General features: G+C 38.9%; 1 protein-coding gene across 1 annotated transcript in view; it reads right to left on the reverse strand.

Moving 5' to 3' along the window:
* The window catches only part of plch1 (phospholipase C, eta 1), a 102,878-nt gene that overhangs the window by 35,269 nt on the left and 42,637 nt on the right, over positions 1-24,972 (reverse strand). The window contains exons 5-9 of the mRNA XM_088344948.1: positions 23,208-23,378; positions 21,136-21,229; positions 16,548-16,751; positions 15,824-15,944; positions 5,452-5,623 (exon numbers count right to left, since the gene is read on the reverse strand). Of these exons, the coding sequence (XP_088201074.1) occupies positions 5,452-5,623; positions 15,824-15,944; positions 16,548-16,751; positions 21,136-21,229; positions 23,208-23,378 (762 nt within the window). The remainder of the gene's footprint in view (positions 1-5,451; positions 5,624-15,823; positions 15,945-16,547; positions 16,752-21,135; positions 21,230-23,207; positions 23,379-24,972) is intronic.

Consider the following 24,972-nt stretch of genomic DNA (forward strand, 5'->3'; position numbering starts at 1 on the left):
TCGCGGTTCAGTTTGAAAATAACATATGGAATGGTATAAAGTACCGGTCATAAAAACATAAAACTCAATGATATAATAATGTGTTAATAATTTCACACGGGTCTCACCGGAGAGAAAGTTGCACCCCCGACCAAAAACTGCGACTTATAGCCCGGAAAATAGGGTATTTGCCAGGCCAGGCGGCTCTTTTTGCCATTGTGTCCACCTATATTTGGTTTACACTCATGCGGCAGTTATCTATTACCCCCAATTGCATGTTGCTGCAAACAAGAGGCCTGGTGTTTATTTTTTATTTTTTCAATCCTAATTGATAAAAATTCATGCTGAGGATATTGCTGTGAGCACAGAAGGCCCCTTTTTAAATGACCTGCTGTTTTAGCCCACCTAAAATTAAATGCACAGTTGTATTATCCTCAGTTGACTATTCCTAAGAGCGAGGGTTGTCAGAGTGCAACTTTCGTCGAGGCTAGGTTATTTTTTTTGGTTCTGTCCACTAAAAAGCAAATTAAACTCATGCGGGCATTATCAATTATGTCCAATCACATTGTGATGGAAGCAGAGACCAGCAAAGTTGAGATTCCCCGGCTTGCTGGCTGGTTTTGCAGTTACTGTATTTCCGCCCAACTTGAACTACGTTTGTACGGCAACGATTCATTATCCCCTATTGCATACTGTTAAGAGCAGGGACCAGAAGAAGGCCCGTTTGCTGTTTTGACTTGCCAAAAATAAAATGCATGGTTGTGGACTCAGAGCACTTTTTTCGGTCTGGCCCGCTGAAGCATGCCATTGAGGCTCGCCTTAAATTAAATAACTGCAATTTTGGCCGCGGTTCACTATCCCCAATCGCATATTGGTGCGAGCAGGGACCAGCGGAGTTTGCATTTGTTAGGTGTGGTGGCTTTTTTCTGCCGTTACTGTATTTCCTATAAAAATTAACTGCACTCGTGCCGCCGCGATCCTTTATAGCTAATTCCATATTGCTGGGAGCAGGGATGGGCAGAGGGCGGGAGGTGTGACATTATGGCACTCCGATAATTACATGCAGTTGTGGCCGCAATCCATCATCCCTGGTCAACTATTGTTGAGAGCAAGCAGAGGCTGGCAGAGTGTTTTCTGAGGGGAGGTTGGTGCGCAAAAGTAGGTCATTGTAGCCCTCCTTAAATGAACTGCAAGGTTTTGGTCAGAATCCATTATCACCAGTTGACTACTGGTGCAAGCGCTGTCCAGCAGAGTGCAATCTAAAAATAGGGGTGGCTATTTCGCGGATTTTCACATACAGTGGGGGGTTCCCACTTTGCGGAAATTGACTTAATACGGGTGGTTCTGGAACTGATTAACACGAGAATCAAGAGAACAATGTATTTTGAAGAATGATGACGACAAATTGGTATGTTTTCTCGTTTTACAATGTTAACATGAAAATTATCCTGTTTTATAATACAGCGACTGAAATGAAAATAATTTTCTTAGACCTAAATTGTCAAATCAACATAATAATCAAATATTAAAAACTGATTCTAATGGTCTGATCTAATGCTTTTAATTTGTAATTATCTAACAAACACATGCCATGATTCCAGAACATAATTTGGAAAAAATGTATGATCGAAATAGAAAATAACTTCTGATTGAATGATAATTATCATAAAGTAGTAATTGTAAGAATAAGTAATAAATCTAAAATGTTATAAAATATAAATATAAATATAGATAAAACAATCACAACATGACTATTCTTTTATTCTTTTAATCTATTCTCTAAAATAAAAATGAGGTGGCTGGCAGAGTAACATAACAGCAACAAATAAAAAAATAAAAGCGTTTGCACGCTGCGTTTAAAGAGAAGGCGTGCTTCTCAAAATGAGTCACTGGCTTGTTTTCCCCAACACGGGCACATTCCTACATAAACACGAATGCAGAACTAGGAGAGCTCCCCAGGAAAGGCTCTTCCGTTCAAGCGGGGTGTAGAGTGGGAGGAAGGAGATTTTCTCACCCTCACCCCCCCAAAATATCGATTGCCAACTCTGCCGGATCTCGTTTGACATCTTAGCACGTTTTATTGGCGCTCAGCTACTTCTTGTTTGCCGTTTTCTTTATCTTCTCTAGGGTCGCTGACGAGTTTAGGGAGGAATCAAAAAAGTCAATACTGCTTTTTTACTATTTTAGATCTTTACTTGAAAGAGATTAAGGCGTATTTTTTTCGCCGGACAACAATAAATTTCTTCATGCCCTGCGGGCCACCTTAACACTAAATGTGTATTGAGGCTCTCGCTTTGTTTTTTTGAGTCCGGTAACGTGAGCCTTTGCCGTCTTAAATCAATGAATTCTTGTCAGAAGAAACTTAGAATATATTATATATGCTTAAGCATTAAATATATATTTATTACGGGTGTTCAATACTACGTTTTCCAGACCGATACTCAAATCTTGAATTTCTTTGAATTTCAATATATTTTCCTTAATATTGCATTTATTTATTGGCATACTACTTTTCTTTGCTGGTTGTTAAACGGTTGTGATTGGTATTGACTATCATTCAAAGAGCAGATACACTAAAAATGGCTTATATTCTTTTGTGCCAAATTATTATTTGCTTTATTTTTTTTTCTTTTTATGCCCTTTTTGTATTAGTATGGAGTCTGGTAGTACCACATTGTTATATCTGCCTTTCACCTCCGTTGGTTCCTGACTACTTGAGTCAGCTAAGAGTCGAGTTTATGCAAGAATGCCAAGATTCTATAAAGATATATGCAAATATGCCATCATAAAATCATAAAATATCATAATAAAGTATCCTAATAGTCAGTAAGCCGTTACAAGCAATATAAAAGGATAAAAGGCCCCCGACATTTCAGTCGATTTGAAATAAATTCGGAATGTATGACATTTTTTATTTTTTATTGCATTGCAAAGGTTAGGTACTTTATCACAATATTCTATTTTTTTTTGAGACAGTCCTGTATTTTCTTTTAGACAATATGAAATGACTGTTTTCTAAAGGAAGTATTTTGAGCCACTGAAAAATGCATGGTGTGCAGCGTTGGGCACGTCACTTTGAAAAAGTAATTGGTTATAATTACACACTACTTCTTCCCAAAAAGTAACTGAGTTAGTAACTAAGTTACTTTATAGTAAAAGTAACTAGTAACCAGGAAAAGTAACTATTTCCTTAAAAAGTTGTATGTCAAAGAATTTGAAATCTTTTGAGCAGTATACGAGTCAGTTGATAAAGAGAAGAACAGACGGGTAGTTGTGTTATAGAACCTTGTCATACTTATTGTACCTCGCCAGAAACAGATTTGTCCTACACTTGATGTGCAACAAAAATAAACTGTAAAGAATATTGTTGTAGAGATGGGGATTCCGACTTTTTTTGGAGAACCATCTTTTTCGGCTTGGCTCAATAGAAAGAGCTCTTTCGGCTAACAAATAGGTCTTGAGTTGTTTTTGTTTTTTAATCCAAGTATTACCATGCATGATGTATTATTATGAATGACTTAAAAAGGGAAACAAAGCAAAATTAACACTTAAACGTTAATGCGGAAAACCACAGAAAACAAATTAAAATATTTATAAGTCTACAGAAGAAAAAGAAAATACAAAACAATTTCAACCTTTTTTATACTCAACAAATTCAAAGTCAAAAGCACAGAATCCCTGAAAAAAATACATAGAGCCCATTACAAGGTAACCATAGCGTCCCGAAAGGAACTGGCTCTCGATTGGTGGGGAACCAGCTCCCACCTCCAAAGGATGGCTCATAGAGCCGTTTTGTTCACGAAAGACACAAGTTACGCGGCCCTTTTGACCATCAGTAACAATAACAGCGGAAAAAGAAATTAGTTAGATTACCCCGTTACTGAAAAATAGAACTCGTTACGTAGAGGCGTTATTTAAAACTCCGTTATTTCCAACACTGATGGTGGGCCACCAATGGCCCCCAGACCAGGCAGTGGTTTGGACACCACTGCCTTGCAATGCCAACATTTTAAATTCAATGATGATAGGCCAAAATCAATAGTGTGGTCTTCTTTGACCCCCTAAAAATGAGTTAATGGAAGAATCAATGATGTTACAAAGAAAATCAAATTCCGGAAGGTTTACAATAATTACTTGAACAATTGTAGGCTTTGTAACCACTGAAGAGAACCAATAATCCAAACCGAAGAGCGTTCTTTCTCATTTAAATTAAACCTTCCTGAATTAACAAGCACAGAGAATCATTTCTGTGTCATCCTAATATCCCAGCGAGATATTGACAACTGAATATTTAATTTCCAATTAATGAGCAGCTCTATTATTCATGCAAAGCTCACATTAAAGACATTTTTTACAACACAACTATCCCTGCTATTCATCTGAATGTGTCACAGTTGGGAATAAGATCATAACAATAGCAATGATAATCTTGCACAAATAAGCTCTTTTGGTTGAAATATCACTGGCTTGTTCTCTCATTGAAAATGGACCAATTAAAATGTTGTCCTACATTTAATGATTTTGTAGATAAATTAATTTAATATCAATTTAAAACATTGCGAAAGTATAACTAAATACTGGACTATTTCTGCTTATGACGATGACCATGTTAAATAAATGAAAGTTAAACAAATAAATGTTGTGGATAGTTAATAAGATTTTCATAATATTTTATATTGAAGTACAGTAAACTCTTTATGGCATTTTTCACACTATAACATATCAACTGTTTTGGTTTTATTTTGGGTGGTTTTATGTACACGTAGAGTTATGTCTGTAAGATACTTCCCCGCTTGCGGAGGAAACTCATTTAAGCCACTTGTATCCGTGATCGTGTTCTTTCAGTCATATCCCACAGTTCATGACCTTAGGTGAGGGTAGGAACGTAAATCGACCGGCAGATCGAGAGCTTTGTCTTTCGGCTCAGTTCCCTCTTCACCACGACGGACCGGTACAGGGTCCGAACGACCGCAGACACTGCACCGACCCGTCTGTCCATCTCCCGTTCCATCCTATCCTCACTCATGAACAAGACCCCAAGATTCTTGAACTCCTCCACTTGGGGCAAGATCTCATCCCCAACCCGATGAATAAGATATTGGATAATGTTTGTTGTTATTGTGTACTAAAGAGTGCAATAATCATCTAACTGATATTACGATAATACTGTTTGTTTTACAAGCCCCCATCCATGCGCGGAGCCCCCCCAATCACCACCCTTACGCGCCCAATATATTTTATTTCTGTTACATTTCTGACATTGCTCAGTTCTCATTACCCTTTATATTATTCTTCACATAACATTTTTTTTCATCTGCCTTCATGCCGATAGAATTGCAATTATATTTAGGCTGGGGTGCTTGTAAAATTTCTTACAAATTGAATATTTTCCACCTGCTGGACAATGATAACCCTAAACCTGCCTCTAATTTCCATATTTATTTTTATCTTTTATCACGGCTTTCCACTTACTTTAATGAGAATCTTCCCCTGTAGGCTTTGAGGGCTGGGTAGTGTTGTGGACTCTCTGCTAAGCACGTGGCCAACGTCCAACTTGTCTGCAAATACTTCCCTCAGGTATTGGGCGATTTTCTTTTGCTGCTGGATGCTGCAGTGGTTTTCGATGGATAGGAGCACTGGGTACCTAAACACACAAAAAATTATATATATATTTTTTGTCTCAATAGTCATAGTCTCGTTCATTGTTGCGCTTTCAGCAAACAGGAGCTTACTGACCAAGCCTTAATTATTCAAATAGAACCAACATTCAGCTTCTCAAGTCAATTAGTGTATAATAGCCTTTTATCCAAGTCAAGTCATTTTTTTTTGTATAGCCCTAAATCACAAAGAGTCTCAAAGGGCTTCACAGATTATTACACTATATTACACAGACTATTTTTCAGAATATTATTGTACATTCCCCTGCTCTGGAGCCGACGAGAAGAGTAGGTTATTCATATGCTATAGAGTAGAAATGAGTTTTAAGCTTAGATTTAAACATTTCCACTGAGGTTGCAGATCGGATCTCAGGGGGAAGAGCATTCCACAGCACCGGTGCCCGGATGGAGAATGCTCTCGAACCAGCAGAACACTTTTTTGCTCTTGGGATCACCAGAAGACCGGCACTCTCAAAACGTAGGCTTCGGACCGGGACATAGGGGGAAATCAGTTCTGAAAGATAAGAGGGAGCAAGTCCATGTATGATTTTGTATAATACTAAGAGAACCTTGAAATCACATCTAAGGCTAACTGGGAGCCAATGCAGGTTAGCCAAAATCGGTGTGATGTGATCAGACTTTTTTGTCCTAATTAAAAGCCTCGCTGCGGCATTTTGTACCAGCTGAAGAGACTTGATTCTAGACTTCGGGGGACCAGAGAGTAGTGCATTGCAGTAATCGAGACGGGAGGTAACAAACGCATTAATTATAATTTCCGCATCCGACTGGGACAGTATAGAACGAATTTTAGCAATGTTACGAAGATGGAAGAAAGCGTAATTTTCTTTATTTGCGTTTCAAAGGATAGATCAGGGTCAAATATGACACCTAAATTTTTAACTGAGTCACTCTGTGTGATGTGACATTTGTCAATGTTCACAGCAGTTTTCGAGAATAAGTCACGGCATTTAGATGGACCAATGACTAACATTTCGGTCTTTTTAGAGTTAAGACGCAAGAAATTGAGTGACATCCACTCTTTTATCTCAATGAGGCAGGCCTCCAAATTTCCACAGTTTAGTGTGGCAGATTCCTCCAATGGAAGATATAGTTGAGTGTCGTCTGCGTAGCAGTGGAAACTGATATTGTACTTGCGAATAATATCACCTAATGGAAGCATGTAAATGCTGAAAAGAAGGGGGCCAAGCACTGAACCCTGCGGAACACCACAGGTAACACTAAAGGGCTCAGATGTCATTTCGCCATATTTAACACAGTGCGTCCTATCTGAGAGGTAGGATCTGAACCATGAGAGGACGGTTCCTGAGTGACCAATCCATTTTTCCAACCGTTCTAGTAGGAAATTGTGGTGCACTGTCAAAAGCAGCACTAAGATCCAGCATCAGCAAAAGTGATGAAGTGCCAGAATCCATTGCCAGTAGGAGATCATTTGTTACCTTGATCAGAGCTGTCTCAGTAGAGTGGTTAGCCCTGAATCCTGATTGCATAGATTCAAAAAGATTATTCTCGGATATGAAATCATTCAGCTGCTGTGCCACTACTTTTTCAGGTACTTTAGAAAGGAAAGGTAGGTAAAAATATAAACAATATTATATTATATTATTATATTATATAAATATTGCACTTATTAAAGACTTTCAAGGCCAATTTTTCAATCACTCCAGTACCATTGGAAGACAAAAATCCGGTTTGGATTTTATATTTTGAAGATCCATACATATATCTGCTATTTACATATGCAATGTTTTACCTTGAGAGTGCATTTGTCAACACATAGTTTTTAGTTCTTGAGTAAATCGTGAATATATTTGTTTTAAGACAGATCTCTCCCCATATAGGTGTTGGGGAAAAAATGACCGTTATATGTAGCTTACCTCTTGAGTTGCAGGAAGTCCTTCCCATTACAATTTACTACTGGGAATTGCTACCTTAATTTTTCACGTGGCCCAAAATAAATACCCATAATTGATACGGAATCCTTGCACAAATACATATTTCACAGTCCTCTGTTTTTTGCCTGCAGCATAGAGCTGTCCTCTTGAGGTAGAGCGCTCGTCTTGGGATCAAGAGATTGCAGTTCGAATCCCGGCTCCTCCGTATTACATGTCGAATTGTCCTTGGGTAAGACATGAACCCCTAATGCCCCCAATAAGAAGGTTAGCGCCTTACATGGCTGCACGGCCGCTATTGGGAAATGTGAAGCACACTGTAAAGCGCTTTGGGAAGTCTTGACTTGAAAATCGCTATATAAATGCAGATCTCATCTCATCTCATCAGCTGCACCGCTTATCCTCAGTAGGGTCGCGGGGATGCTGGAGCCCATCCCAGCAATCATCGGGCAGTGGGCAGGGGACACCCTGGACTGGTTGCCAGCCAATCGCAGGGCACACAGGGACAGACAACTCATTCGCTCATTCACACCTAGGGACAATTTGGACCGGCCAATTCACCTGAAATGCATGTTTTTGGAACGTGGGAGGAAACCGGAGTGCCCGGAGGAAACCCACGCAAGCACGGGGAGAACATACAAACTCCGCACAGGAAGTCTGGAGCTGGATTTGAACCCACGACAGGTTCCCATGACATGAACTGTGCCGCACAAGCGCTAACCACTGCGCCGCCGTGCTGCCCTAAATGCAGATCATTTCATTTCATAACCGTAGGGGAACGATGGCGTTTCATTGGACAATGCCATACAAACTAATGCTGGCTGCAGTCAATCACAAGGGAAGAAGAAGAGCAGTTGCAAAACAAAGCCACCACAGAGCGGTTTCATTTTTAAGCAAACTTGTTGAGAAACATGGCAACAACTTCAAGCATTTACAACCCCTTCACCCAAAATGTTTTCACTTTTCAATCCTTGAAAACACAACTTAAAAAATAAGTATTTTTAAGGATTTCAAGCACCCATATAAACCCTGTTTATAAGACAAGAACATATTATATATACAGGGGTTTTGGTCGGTCCACATTTGAACCTCTTGGGGGCAGTGTGGTACTGTGCAAGTATGAGGAATGCACGTTAAAATGAGGGTAGAAAATAGTTTTCTTAGTATGCTAATATCCATATAGAAATAGCATAGTAGACATTTAATGAAAAATATAATCTTTGGAATTCTTATCCAAGCTTTAAGACTTAAAAAGGAATTCAATTATTAATACATTAAAAATGAAATATAGTATAGAGAGTGAGAAAATCTACAGAGTGTACTTGGATGTTTTGACCTCCTACAAGCAGTGTGGTTCCGTGCGTGTATGGTGTACGCGCTTTAACTATGAGAAAAGACGGTTGTCTTTAAAAACAAATATCCATATATAAATACTTTCATATGACAAAACAGAATCCTAAATAAAATAGTATACTTGGAGTTGAACAGAAAAAGTATACATTGAATTCTTACCTAAGCTTTAATTTAGACGTAATTAAATTAACAATAATAACATAAAATACATATAGAGGGACTATAATGACAGGACTATAGTATATAGAACCAGATATAATTGCAAGAAAACCTACTCGGTGTTACAGCACGTTTTGTTCTCTTGGGAGCAGTGTAGAAAGGGAAGTGTAGAAATTTGTCTTTATATAGTAATAATACAACTCATTTTTAGATTAGGAAGAACAAGTTATTTTTCAGTAATGTTAGTTTACCTGCTGCTGTCTCTTACCACTGTATTCGTCTTTACATATCCATCATTCGAAGGTACAGCACTCCTGATGTTAGCATTCAAATGCGTTTACAATGTCAAGTCAAGTCAAGTCATGTTTATTTGTATAGCCCTTAATCACATAAAGTCTCAAAGGGCTGCACAGATCAAAGACTATTGCAAACTACAGACTATTATGACACATCCCCTCATCAATGCTTTTTTATAGCGCTTGTGCTATCGGCTAACATGCTCTTATCTAAAATACACAGCGGATGTAATTGGTCTTGGCATTTGTTTAGTTAGACTCCAAATTGGGTGATATTAAAAAGCTTTTAGGTCATTTGGTACTGGCAAAACAACTTTTATTTGTTAAAGGCTTTCTCCAAGAAACACAGTGGGTTCAGGGATAGCAGGAAATGTGTAGACATTGCTGGGTGGCACTAGCATTTTTGTTTGTTTGTTGTGGTTCAAATATCTTATGGATGTAATTTTACTTGACTCGTTTTGTCATTTCTTTGGTTCGTTAACTGGGGTGACGTTGAAAAGTGCCAAGAAATGGCCAAATGACACTAGCTTGCTCTAGGCTTGCTCCATTAATCATGTTGTATTCAGGGCAGTGGGGTATGTGTAAATGCTACATCAATTTGGTTAGATGGCAAAGATTAAGTATATGTATTTGATTTAATGTCTGCAAAGAAAAACACCAAGGCCTTGTAGCAGCGCCCTAGGCAAGTGTTTTGTACTTCTATGATGATGTACTTTTAATGTTTCAAAGGCAAAATTGAATCTGCAGCGACAACCACAGAATATGAGTGAGAGTGTTTCATGTGAGTAAATGTATTTTATAGGTTATATGAGTGTTTCTGCGCTTTCATTTGGAAAAGTGACTTTTGGCAAGACGGTAGCACAAATGTCAGCTTTGTCAAAAGTGACAGTTTGGCCTCGGGGGCTCCAAACTTGCTTTCACCTCTGAACACACCTTTATATAAAATCACTCATGCACACACACAAAAGGACAACAAATCAAGTTATGTCTGCTGGGTTTATTTTGCCCTGCAGTGACATGCTGAGATTCTCAGGTGAAATACGATGGTTGTGTTTGTGTGTGGTACAATAGCACTTCCAAGCAGCCAGTTTGAAGTTCAAGACATATTTCCTGTTCCCATTTTTGCGACTAGTCATGTACAGTAGACCCTAGGAGATGACATGAATTAGTTCTGAGGTAGGGATCGTAAGATGAAACTGCCGTATGGCGGGGATAGAAAATTATGGTAATTAGGTAGTGCATCCCAAAACCCCAGTAGTGTACTCTACATAAAACATAAAAATAAGAAAATAGTATATACCAAGTACTATTTTTGTGTATAGGATTAAATACATAAATATATATATGTAAAGGATTACATTTTATCTATCTTTGGTGTGACTGGAGCTGGTACAGTAGAGTTAGAGGCTGGAAGCAGAAGGTGAGGAGACTACAGGTTAAAATTAAAACTGTGCAAAATAATAAAAAAAAAAGATACATTAATTGCAAGAGTTTTTAACAATCTATTGCCATAGACAACTAAAGAAGTCAAATATCCACTCCAGCTAGCCTTCTATGGCAACTTAAAGAGGTCAAACATCCATTCTAGTACGGCGACCAAACCCAGCTAAAGACATCAAAGAACCATTTCAGCTAAGCTGCCATAGACAGCTAAATAAGTAAATGTAAATGTTCTGTATTCAAATAACGCTTTTCAAGTCAATGAAGACCTCCCAAAGCTCTTTACAGTGTGCTTCACACTTACCCATTCACATAAACACACACACACCGATGACAGTGTGAGCCATGCAAGGCAACTACCTGCTCATCAGGGATTAAGTCAAATATGTATTTTAATTTGCTGGACAGCTAAAGGTGTCAAAGAATTATTTAGCTGGATCACCAAAGACGGCTAGGAAAGTCATACAACCATTTTAGCTAACCTGCCAGAGACAGACAAGAAACATCAAAGATTCATTCTAGCTGGGCTGCCATTGATGGCTAAAATTCAATTTTAGCTAAACTGCCCTAAACAGATGGCTAAACAATTATAGGATCAATTTTAATTAGGCAACCAAAAACGGTTAAAACATTAAAAATCAGTTTGAGCTAGCCTGCCCTGGACAGTCAAAAACGTTAGATAGCCATAGTAGTTCCGTAGCTAAAGACGTCAAATCCCCATTCACGTTAGGCTGCCAAAGCAGGCTAAATACTGTACGTCAAAGATCCATTCTAGCTAGCCTGCAACATACAGCAAAACACATAAATCATTAAAGACACCCTAAATGCATTCAAGCTAAGCTGCTATAAACAGCTTAATAAGTCAAATATTCATTCTAGTTTGTTTGCCAAAGACAGCCTAAGATGTCAAGGATCAACTGTAGCTAACCTGCCGTAGATGTGTAAAGAACTGGTATATCCCTTGTAGCTAAGGTGCCATAGGGACTGCACAATACACAAAGAGGTAAGTATTAGTTTCAGGAGCGAGCAGCAGCAAGTCAACTGCAGGAGAGAGAGTGGGAAAGGTGAGAGGAGAGAGAGTGGGAAAGGTGAGATGGCACAACATTCATTTGGACAGGTAACTTAAAATTAGTTTTACCTGGTTATATCAGTATTATTTTCCCCCCATTTTATTAACACTCCACTTATTGAAACATGAATATTTTGTTTGTTTGTTTGTTTGTTTGTACATGATTCAATTGTTTGTTTGTTTGTACATGATTCAAATTGAATCTTTTCTTCCGGCGCCGTCACGAATGGCAGCCACTCCAGCAGCTCCCGTGTTATTTTCGATTGTTCTCGATTGTTCTCAGCTCAGGGATGCTGCTGGAAATGTGAATTTCCCTTCGGGGATGAACAAAGTATCTATCTATCTATCTATCTATCTATCTATCTATCTAGACAAATTTGAAGTCAAACATCCATTTTAGTCTGTTATAGACAGCTAAATATGTCATATCAAATCAAATGTATTCGTAAAGCACTTTTCCACTCAAAGCGCTGTATCAAAACATTCAGTGTACAATAAGACAATAAAGTCCCCCTTTATTCCTGGCCAAAAACTTGAAACATGTAATACACACAATGGTTAAAATACAACAAAAGCAAAATAAATAGTAATAGAAAGAAAACATGTTTATGAAAAGGCACAGACTAACCATGTGAGGAAAGGGACCTGAGGGAGGTTCATCCTTGGGATTTTCAGCCATTGAACCTCACCCAACCAGTGTGAACCACACCCACCACCCCCCTCCAAAAAAAACTAAAATAAAGATCAAAAGTCTGCAAAAGAAAATATGGAGTAAAAAGTAGTATATGTTACAGTAAAATGTTAGAATATAAACATCCATCCATTATCTGCACCGCTTATGCTCAGTAGGGTCGCGGGGGTGCTGTAGCCCACCCCAACTATCTTCGGGCAGTGGGCAGGGGACACCCTGAACCGGTTGCTAGCCAGTCGCAAGGCACATAGAGACAGACAACTCACTCATTCACACCATGCTTGTTTTTGGAATGTGGGAGGAAACCAGAATGCCCGGAGGAAACCCACGCAAGCACGTGGAGAACATAAAAACTCCACACAGGAAGGTTCAATCTCATGACCTCAGAACTGTGCAGCACACGCGCTAAACACTGCGCTGCCGTGCTGCCCCAGAATTTAAACAATTTGAACTAAATAAAAATGATCGATCAAACGCCATGTTGAAAAAGTTAGTCTGGAGCCTCCTTTTAAAAATGTTAATGGTCCCTTCAGACTTGATGTTCCCCGGCAGACTGCTCCATAGGTGAGGACCACAGTGGCTCAAAAAAGACAAATCTCTGCAAGGCTGCCATTGTAAACTAAAGACGTCAAAGATACAGTTCAGCGAGGCTCCCTAAACTGTCTAAAGAGGTCAAATATCCATCCTAGCTTGGCTGCTAAGGACAGCTAAATACATCGAAGAGCCATTCCAGCGTGGCTGGGCTGTGAATTGAATTACCTAAATAGAGATTGATCATTTGGTCTAAACATGCAAACGCCACCTGTTATACGCAAAAACTTTTGTAAATGAAAAGTGAAATATGTGGTTTGACGGACTGATGCGGAGGATATAAATAGATAGTGCATTAAAAATTCAGTTTGCATTACAGTCTCGTACTTGGGGAATTTCCAGTCCATTTAGCCAGTGGATACCACCAAGTTCACCACGCTCCTAGAAAAGTACAAGACCATTAGCTTTATTGCATGAAGCGCTACAAGCAAAAGAAACACTTACTTCAATTAATGGGACACGCAACGCGCTGCAGCCGAACAAGCTGACAACTCAGCTAAATAACAGCTAAACGAGCAGAACAACGACGCAATTCTATTTGTGTTCTAACGAGCTGCTGCCAACTTGAAATTCCGCTTAAGACTTAATTACACTGCTCCGATCGGCCACCGTACTGCCACCGGCTTGAAAGGACATAAATAGCTTCCGAAGCGGCTTCACAGGGTCCACCAAAGAGCAAGCGACACTTTGTCGAGGTGGTGTTGGAATCGGCTGAGACCGAAGCGTTCTCCGGTGAGAATTGTGTGCAAGTGAGGGAGCAGATGGTTGCCTTCGATACCGATAAAGGCAAAAAAATGAAAGCGTTTTTTGGGGAAAGTCAGCGCTAATCTTCTTAGCCAGGGGTGGGCAAACTACAGCCCTCGGGCCACATGCGGCCCGGCAGGCCTTTTAACTCACAGACGTTTTTCTCCAATCAGAAGTGCAGGTGCCAGCCAATTTTTGCCATTTAGACTCATTTTGAAGGCCTACTGAAAATGTAGTCAACTATATTGGCCTAGGACAAACTTTTCAAAATGCGGGCCAGAATTTGGTAGGATGAAAATGTGTGAAGGGCGACTCTTTAGCCTGGCATTCTTTGAAAAATCTTTAATTCACCCTCCGTGAAATGTGTGCAATGCTTTGCCATCAGTGTCGCGCCTCGTAGCTGGCTTTTGTAGCATTTTCATTTAACTCGCTGGGGCTTGTGAAAATAGTATCCAAAAAAAAAACTACAAAAGCAATACGACAAAAATACTACAACTATCATAAACAACTATCAAGTGATTATAAAGGGGCCCAATATATCTTTTGCCTTAATTCTGAAAAAAAATACTACAAAAAGTAAAATACAGAAATACTACTACACAAATGCTCCTAAACAAGCACTACAAAATTATTCCAGGAATACTACAAAAATAAGTAAATAGCTTAATATAAAATGTAGTGCTTAAAAAATCTGGGACCTAATTTATTATTATGCAATACTTCAGAATTACTACATAAATCTTACTATGTAAATACTAGCAAAATCTTACAATGGAAGTACTACAAAAACACTACATAAATACAACAACAGTAATACTACAAAGCTAAACATAAAATGTAGTACTTAAAACAGAGACCTAATACAGTGGAACCTCGGTTCTCGACCATAATCCGTTCCAGAACCCTGTTCGAAAACCGATTTGTTCGATCACCGAAAATCGTTTTTGCCATTAAAAGTAATGTAAAATCATTTTAATCCGTTCCAAATCCTTGAAGGCTTACCATGAACGTAAACATAAAGCTAACCCAGGCTAATCGTACGGTCGCGTTAGCGTAATCTTCCGTACGAAAGATTACGCTAACATGAACGTGTAAAAATAAAAAAATCAGGTCGTTTACATGTCATTTAGCACCCGGGTCTCCACAACAAGTGGTGAGCGGTTAAAGGATAAAGAAAAGATTTATGAATAGGATGTCTTACCTTTGTGGTGGTCTGCAGAAGCCATGCTCTATTCCCTCGAAAAAAGGGAAACTCGCACATCTTCTTCATATTTAGCTATTATTTCTTTCTTAAATGCAAAAGTTGTACGCACTACTCTTCTTTTTTCACCTGTGGCAACTTTGCTGCTTGCACCGACCTTTTTCCGAGGCATAATTAGGGGTTAAAACACTCCGTTCACAGATATTAAAAACAAAAACAAAAAGAAGTGCGCGGTCACGTGACAACAGTTCTTCACGAGGGGTGGGGGCAATCTACACCCATACGCCGCTCAGCATCGCCCCTAGCGTACCGGCGTTCGAACTCCGATTTTTTGAACGAAAAGCGAAGCAAGAAGGCGTTCGAAAACCGAGGTTCCACTGTATATTAATTGGGCTTTAATTGTGAGCGTTTCACAACCAATTTGATGAAACTAATCGACTTAAAACATATATAGCAAGGAGTTCATGCATATTTATTCATAAATAAGAAAAATTGGTTTGGTCTCTATGACTGGCTCCGTGGCCACATTGTTTTAATACATAGTGGTCTGCCACTCAAACTGTTTGCCCACCCCTGGTCTTAGCTTTCATATTGATGACAGCTGATTGGTTTGTTTTTTGCACCTTTTTTATCATTCGTTTTTTTTTTTTTTTTTTTCAAAATATAACCAATGCGAACTTGACGCGTTTTTTTTGCCTCAGGGGAAATCATGAAATTGCGTTGGCCGACTCACTTGTTGTTGATGAAGGCGTATTTGTTGATGGTCTCGATGACGGATTTGAAGGTGATCTTGGAGGTCAGTGTGTAGCCGTGCTGGACCATCGGTTCACCATCTGGACCGTCCCAACAGTCCACTGCAGGGGGAGGGAAGGAAAAACATACCTCGTTTAAAATTTTTCTTGTGGAAAGAGACACTTGGTCCCAAACTTAGTCCAATTGGGACAAAAACAACAGTTTTCCTTTTTCTAATTTGGATGAGGTTGTGAAAGGACAAGTTTGAGTGTTTTGTCCTCATTTTTGGCAGACAGTCCTATAATTTGTTACGAAAGAAGACAACGATAAATTTGAGAACGAAAGACAATATCAGCTCTCCTTAAAGAAGAACAAAAGACTTGTTTTTCGCAAAGAAGACAAAAGTAATTGGAGTGTCATCGATATGACACTGAGCTAAACCACCAAAGAATAACCGTGACCACGGGAACGTGTAATTCATTCATTCATTTCATTTATTAATTCATTTCAGGCAGTTAAATTCTTTGTGTACACATGTAAAAATAACCTAAATCATAACAGAATGCCTGAAAGGGAGTGGGACGAAGATCACAGCTTTAATTCCTTTTGCGGATGGTGAAAACGAAAAAGTACAATACTCCTATCATTGAATGCCCCAGGCCAAATTATGCAATTCTTCTACAGCGGGCCACATGCCGCATCACCAAGACTTCCAGTCCACTCACCCTCCACGCAGCGACAGCCGGACTGGAGCACCCAGGCGTACATGTCGGTCTTGGAGTGCGAGAGGAGCTGGTCCCCAGTCAGATAAGTATTGTGAGAGGAAGCGATGAAGTAATTGCACAGAGGCTGATCCATGTCCTGGTTCACTTCGTTGTGCAGCGGGTTGAAAATGTCGCACGCGGGACTGCGCATGAAGCCTGTGAAACCTGCATACAGAAAAAAAGCTAATGGTTGAATTGAACTTGATACCCTTGAATTTACTTCTGATAAACTGTTAGTTTTGACAAACATTACATTAAAAAGTAAGAAATAATTAATGTAAAATATCATAAATAGTAATAAATTACCCCAAAAATTTACCAATACATTATCCACCTATCCATTATCTGCACCGCTCATCCTCACTAGGGTCGCGGAGGTGCTGGAGCTTATCCCAGCTGTCTTCGGGCAATGGGAAGGGGACACCCTGAACTGCTTGCCAGCCAGTCGCAAAGACAGACAACTCACTCACTCATTCACTCACTTCTAAGGAGAATTTGTACAGGCCAATTAACCTGACAAGCATGTTTTAGGATTGTAGGAAGAAGCCGGAGTGACCGGAGAAAACCCACGCAAGCACAAGGAGAACATGCAAACTCCGCACGGGTAGGCTGGTAGCTGGATTTAAACTTATTACCTCAGCGCTGTGCCACGGACCCGCTAACCAGTCATCTGCTGTTCCGCCCGTACCAATTCATTCATAAACTAATAAATTAATCAGTTTCATTTTTAAAAAGTAGATGAAAAAAAAATTGGAACATTTTAAATATTCTATTAAAAATATCAAATTTTAAATATTAGAAAGAAAATGAATACTGTATATTTTGATACAAATAAACACTTTTTAAATTTTAAATAATAATAGTAAAAAAACAACATCATTGGGCAAAGATTTAGTAATAGAAATAGTTTTCTAAACCAAACTTCAAACGTAGAAGTAGTTCCACAAAAAAAATCATCAAAAAATCAACCATACTTTAGTCTATTTTGTACCCATGGAATAGAATAGAATTTGTTGCCATTTTAAATGTAAAACAAAATTAAAGAGTATTATGCTGATGGTGCAAGAACATTTACTAGAACATAAAATGCTACAATTTTAAATAATAATTGTATAGTGGGGCAGTACTAAACAAATGTCACGTTGTGTAGCTGTGACATGATCCCTTATCAGCAGATTGATCACGCAGCAAAAAGCACATCATTAAAGGGGAGGCTTTTTTTCTTTAAAGGTAATGGATAAGGACTCACAAGCTCAAGTAATAAAAACTCAAATTTATCTTGAGAGGAAGAGCTATGGAATAAGACAGGAATAGCAAGAATCTAACACCCCAAAGACCCAAATTGATGCGTCAAGAGAAAATACTTTACCATGACGGACATTCATCTTGTCCGGCTTTTATCAAATTCTTTACAAATTCTATGTGAGGAAAGGTTATTTTGGGTGAGAAAAGGAGCATGTCGCCGTGCCTGCAGGCATTAGGCCGGCGTGATCAGTCAGACTCATCCCGCCTCCTCCGCCAAGGCTACAATGACATTAGTCTCGCTCTTACACTTCCTAGCATCGCCTTTTGTTGGCGGCCGCGCTCTGACTCCCCTATTTACTCTTTGCTCTGTTGCCCGCTTTTGGTCCATGTCGCTCGCTGTGAGCGCTCGTCAGGGTATGTATTACGAAAGAACGCGTTCTTGGAACTGTAACGCGTGTAGGGCGATGCCCTTGCTATGAATAAACACACTCCCTAACCCTAGTACCAGCTACAGACACGGTGTCAAAAACAAGCAACTTTACAAGACACAACGTTCATCCCTCAAGATACCCTTTCTCTCTGATTATTGGAGTACCTACGTCGCATGATAGACAATAAAGGTCAACCAATAATCGAGCAGGACGATTATCAGCCCTAATATTTGGGAATTTGACAGATATTTGGATCAGCATTTTTCTTTATTCCACGGGCCGCTTAAATATATTTAAAACTGGGTTATTTAGGCTCAGATGCAGCCAAGCCTCTCTCCCTCTCTCCTGCCTTTTGTCTCGGAGGCTACCCGCCCCGCACTTCTCAATGGATAAACGAGACCGGGGACAATATTGAGATTTTTAAAAGTCTGTGGTACAAAAGCGTGTGTGTGATTAAGAGAAAAAAGTGTAGTTAACTTGTTTAAGGGAATGCTTCAGGTGGAGACTGATATATTAACTCCTATCATAACATTAGCTTGTCAAGCGTGTATGTCTGTGATTGAAAGAGAGACAGAGCAAAAAAAGCATGCTTAAGTGGAAGGCTGAGTGATTAGCTGTTACCATAACCCTAGTTTGTCACTCTGGCCCTAAAACAGGAGTGCCCACACATTTCAATTCACCAGCTCCATAGAAATTTGCACTTTTGTTTTGTCAGGTGTATAGACATTTTTATTTGTTGTAAAAAAAAATCAGGGAGCTGTTTAAGCTTTTCTGCACCTTTATATGAGTCGCTGCTATTAGTTTTGGGTTTAAGTGGAACATGAGTCATGTTATGTTAAAATTCTAAATTATTAACTGTAAACGGTTTTATAAAGCTATTTATGTTTTATTTGAGTTTATAACAAATATCTTTTGTTTCTTTTTGCATTATTTAAACTACTTACACCAATTTTTAAGCTTTTACAGCAAATGAATATTGTCTCCACATATTGGTTATTTGGCCTCCTCGTAACACCAATAATCAGTATCAACCCTGAAAAACCCATATCCAATAACAGACAGACCTACGTCCCTTCCACTGCGCCCCATGATAGACAGAAGTACATCCCATGTCTTTACGCCTCATGATGTACAGAAACACACCCGTCTCTCTCAAAGCCCCTGAAGGACAGCTTAAAAAATGCACACCAGTCGTCCACAAGCGTGCATCCAGTCAACAAAGTTCCAGTTCCAGGAAATGACACACCTACATAAATTATTATGATTCAAATCACCAAAGTGTTAGCTTGTAATCATAAGATTGGTAATTTGGCTATGTGTGATGATTCTAGATTTAACCCTACATTGCCAGGAGTTTAATAGCAAGATTTTTTTAATTCTGAGTATTTCGTCATGGCGTGTTCAAATCTGCCCCATTTTGGCGTCTAGATGATAACTTAAAGTACCTCACCTTGAGAGTAATTCACATTGAAGGTTCAAATGACACATTTAAGGGGTTTGCTGACGCCACAGGGTAGCTTTGAAAGTAGGCAGCAAGCAGCACCACGCTCATCGTTCGTGTGCCGAATAACGGTGTCAAAAATGAGTCTTGGTCCCTCATGCCTCGCTCTTTGGACCAAATCTCTCCAAAGACACTACGTCTTCCTCTGTCTCTCTAAAAAGAAAGCTTTAGCTGACTACTAACGACCGTAGCAACTACGTTTCTCTCAAGGTGCTTGTACGCAACAGAAAAAAAAACCATGACTGCCTATTTCATGCTTGGAAGGGGAAGATTGCTTATATAGGAACAACAAAACCAAGGTCTGTATACTTTCGTTGATGTCATATAAGATGCTGACCTGCTTTTGGTTTGTGTCATGACGTCTTGAAAATGCAGACATGCTATTGGCTGAACAAACTCTCACAATGCCTTTTTCTTCATTCAGTTCAGAATCTCATGTGCTTTATAAAGACTTTGCAGCTCTGCAATACCGTGTTGTGTTTTTTGTACTGTATTTATTCGCTATTGGTTCAGCACTTGCAGTAATGCTAAAGGGAGAAGCAAAAACATGATAGCATCTGCATTGTATATATGGGTGGGTGTTTCCCTGGGAGTTAACCTTAATCACTCGGGTTGTAGGGGCACCATTTTCCTGTGGGGTGTCTTGAGCAAGTACAGCCATGTAATATATATATATATATATATATATATATATATATATACACATACATACATACATACATATACATAATGGAATACCGTTATTAATTACCGATACTACAACACGGAGAGGGACCCTCCAGACTTACATTATGTCTTCTTGTTAATCACTATGATCTATCACAACATAAACTTAATGATGGGATAATTGCAATTGTAAATACATTTATTAGTTATTACTACAATGCTATTTAGTGTTTTTAGAGTTGAGTAAAATATTTTCCTTGCTTTAAAGAGTCTACTACTTAACTATTTGACTGAGGAGAGTAGCTGCATTGTCATGTTTTACTCCGGTCTGTTTAATGTTCCTTGTTTTACGATTGTGTTCCCTTGATATGTTAAATTATTCCACCCAAACAACTCTGTGATTTGTTTGTAATAAAATGGAGGAGCTGCTAATGTTGTGGTCAGAGGAGAATCAGGGTTTGGCCGGGACACATCTCCTCATGAACAATGTTAATGTCTCATGTCTCGTATTGTGTGTTTAATTCAGAGATGTAAGGTAATACACCTAACACTTGACCAGGTCAGTAAATCATGAAAAAGATTCAGTCTTAACACACATAAATAACACACAGTAAAAAATCTGTGTGATATTGGAAGATAGATTACATAGTATGTTATTAGGATTTCTAAAGCATACGGAGGGATGCGGCATCCTATAAAATCTCACCTTCAATCCCCATGACACCTTTTTGCTTATTCTCATCAGACACCTCAAACTTTTCAATAATGTCTGTGACAAACTCGGGAGTCACGTTGACCATCTGTGGAAACAAAAATAGGTGGTCTTATTACATTGAAATCAATAACGCGGTATTTGCCAAATTGTTCATTAAAATTAAAATCAATGAAGGTGGAGTTGAACAGAATATGAAGAGGACTTCAATGGAGAGTGTCAGTAAGATGTTTGACAGCGCCAGTTTAGCGATACAGTGCTGCTGTTCTAGCAACAGATTTAAATTCACCGCAAATATTGGATATCCATATGTAAATTAATAATAAAATGAGGATAATGATAATTACTATTCCTGTTTAGACCATCCATTTGAAGCTGTTTACATGGCCAGTGGGTGACGTTATATTTTAGCAACAGTTAAACCATGCTTAGCATTTAAAGACATGTTCCAAAGTGAGGGAATTACTATCACAATTACTGTTAATGGCAGAAACTGACCCGAAAAAAAATTAAAAATATACTGTAAAAAATTTGAAAGCCTCATTATATGACAACTTTTGGAGAAAAAACTCAAAGAGTATTCGTACTGGGGCAGAGTCTCAGGAGGTAGAGAGCTCGTCTTGGGATCAAGAGATAGCAGGTTCGATTCCCGGCTCCTCCGTGTTACATGTCGAAGTGTCCTTGGGTAAGACACTGAACCCCTAATACCCACAATAAGCAGGTTAGCGCCTTACATGGCTGCACGGCTGCTATTGGGAAATGTGAAGCACACTATAAAGGGCTTTGGGAAGTCTTGACTTGAAAAGAGCTATATAAATACAGATCATTTCATTTAATTTCATTACACAAAATGTTGTTATTTAGTTTTTATTACAAACTTGTTATAGGATTTAAGTTTGTCAACAAGAAAACCATTTCAAAATATAAAAAAACATTGATTAAGTTTTGCGAAGTGACTCCCAGGCACTTTCCCAAAAGAGTTTATAAATTGAAAAAGAAGGAGAAAGAAAATATATTTTTCTTTTAATACGGTTTTTGTAGGACAAACATGATACAAACTAACGTTTTCCAATGCTGTAAAAATGTGAAGCTTAAATATCACGTTTCAACTCCGGGTGTTACTCTGTAACTATGAGATTGGAAGGAAGTCTGCTCTTTCACTTGTTTTCCTCTCTCCCATCTTTCCTGTTTGAGTCAAGCACAGTGCAAGCTTCGCCCATTTTAAAGCGGCATGCTAATTTTAACGCAGAAGTCCCATTAAACAGGTAAGATCACAATGTGGTCACAAGCACTTTAGTAACAAGCGAGCTGTTTTCATCAAGTGATTTCTGATTTTGGTCAGAACATTTTTTGAATGACACTTGGGGAAATTATTTATATTTTGTTCCTAAGGCCTAAAGAAGGCTGCTTTAATTATCAAATTTGAGAGATAAGATGCTGCTGCACTGACTTGCTTGAACATTTTACAGAAATCAAACTCTAACAGCAATCATATGATTTTATTTACTTTACCTCATCAAAAGGCTGCTTTTTATAATTGTATGCTTTTTATTGCAATATTTTTGTTGCCCAGAAAAGAGGCACGTTATGCACATTGCGTCTTGTTTTTTTTTTCTCATCCTCAAAATTTGGATTTCTTTGGTGTATTTCTTTAATTGTATCAAAGAAACAAGACTGTAATTCAATAATATTGTAATTATGTTGAACTTGAGGAGGTATTCTACAATAGAATAGTCACGTGGTGCATTAAACTTTGTCATTTTGATCGTAGGCCAATAAAGCTAATTTAGATACACATAGCACATGTTCCATTCATTATAAGGCTTATACACGTATAAAGCTTTTAATTCTTTTGTTTCTTTAGTCCAATATAGTACTCTCAACATTTTGGGAGAAAAAAAAATAAAGCAAATGTTTTTTTTTCTCTGCGACCCAGTACCAAACAACTCGCAACCCGGTACAGGTCCGCGGCCCGATGGTAGCCGACCACTGCTTTAGACTGATTTTAGTTTGAATGGAAATCAACCAACAAAGTCAAAACATTCCGAACTTGACTTGATCTTAACCTTCTGCTCGCAGCGCAATATGTTAACTAGTTCGTCGGCCGTCAGGTGGTCTTTCCTGTCGCTGTAAGCCATCATGAGCAGAAAAAGATCTCGCCGCATGGACATCATCTTGTAGAAGACGGCAAACTCATCGTACGTGAGCGTACCCTGCTGATCGTCTGTGTCCGCTTCCTAGAAGAGAAGCAATAAAAAAAGTCCCGTCAGTCAGGTGGCTGCATCAATATTGCAATGCCGCATGACATATTGATGACTGCATGAATTCATATTGCACCGAGTGTGAGAGAAGCTGACTTCTGCCAGCACTCAAGATGTATTAATATGATCCCGGGTTTAAAGTCACTATTGCTTTTTTGACAAAACAGTAGCACCTTTTTAACAGAGCATGTGTGGACAATAAAATTTCAATGTATACGTGTTTTATTAATACACATCCAAGTACAAGGGTAAATCCAAGTAACGACGATCAGTCCCAGAAGCTACCACTGGAGACCGCTTAACGTCAGCATTAGCCAGTTGGCGAATGGACTTCCTACCATCAGACGTCTAATCCCGTGCCACTTGTTTATAATCTGCAGCAAGTTTGTTTTTATCATGCTCTTTCTCCTTTTTGTGAAAGGTAGGGAAATGGTAAGGTTATTTCTGATGGTAAAAAGGATAACTACGTCAATAAAAAAGAAGGAAATAATAGACGATCATGGTGTTCATGTAAGTGACCTCGCTAAGGATTACGATCGGTCAAAATTTCCTACTTGTATAGTATTAAAACCTAAATATGTCATCAAGGCCATAAAAACAAGCAGGACCATGATTTTTCTTTCAAAATTACATACTATTATTTATAATGAGTCGGGGATACTTGTTATTATCGATACAAAACAAGGAGCTAGCAAGAGATAGTGGCACAGAGAGCAGAAGTCGCTATCTACCGACGACGACCGAAAACTTGAGGCAGCATAGGGTACAACTGGAATAGATTTCAACGCTAGCCATGGCTGATTTGAGATATGCACGAAGACAAATGGCTTGGTAACTGTGGTTTTGGCATGAGAAGCAGCGAGTGCAGGTTACAAAGCCGCAGAAGAGTTTTTGCAGTGCTTTGTTTTACTGAAATTGGATTGGCGTGGCCGGGTGCTACTGGGGCCCCGGGAAGTTGGTTGGGTCAGGGGACGAGGCGGGATGTTGCCTTGTTGGGGCACTACACCCTTTTTGATACGAGATTCTTGCATGTTTAGCTTTTCCATCAAGCCATGACCTACCTTTTTTAGGAGCATGATCCCCCAAGACTACTCAGATGATATATACTGGTGTTTGTGGCTAACAATCTGCCTCTTCTAATGTCGCTCTCATTTGTCTTTTAGTTACGGAACATAGTCACTGACCTCGGTGAAACTTTGCATTTAATGAATAGAAATGATCATGCAAAACAGGGGAAGACCACACTTGCCTCGTTCTATGTCACTCTGCCCACCATCGCCAACTACCCCCCCCCTGCAAGCACCGACTCCCTACATGGTAAACTCACATTTTATTCTGTTAATTTCATTTTATTTGTCTAATTACTGTATTTTTATGTTTAATTACTATTTGAATGTTTAAGTGATCAAGAAGGTGTATTCTATAGACATTTAGGCTTAGCTTTGATGCTCTTGGGAGGTCGGGTACAGGTCACTTAGTATTTTTTATTTCATATGGGGAAAATTAGAGCAATTAGAGCTACGAGCGAGATCCTGGAATTTATTATGCTCATATGAAGAGGTACCAAGGT

This window comes from Urocampus carinirostris, chromosome 10, assembly GCF_059441175.1.
Source record: "Urocampus carinirostris isolate Australia breed hairy pipefish chromosome 10, RoL_Ucar_1.0, whole genome shotgun sequence".
Taxonomy (NCBI): domain Eukaryota; kingdom Metazoa; phylum Chordata; class Actinopteri; order Syngnathiformes; family Syngnathidae; genus Urocampus; species Urocampus carinirostris.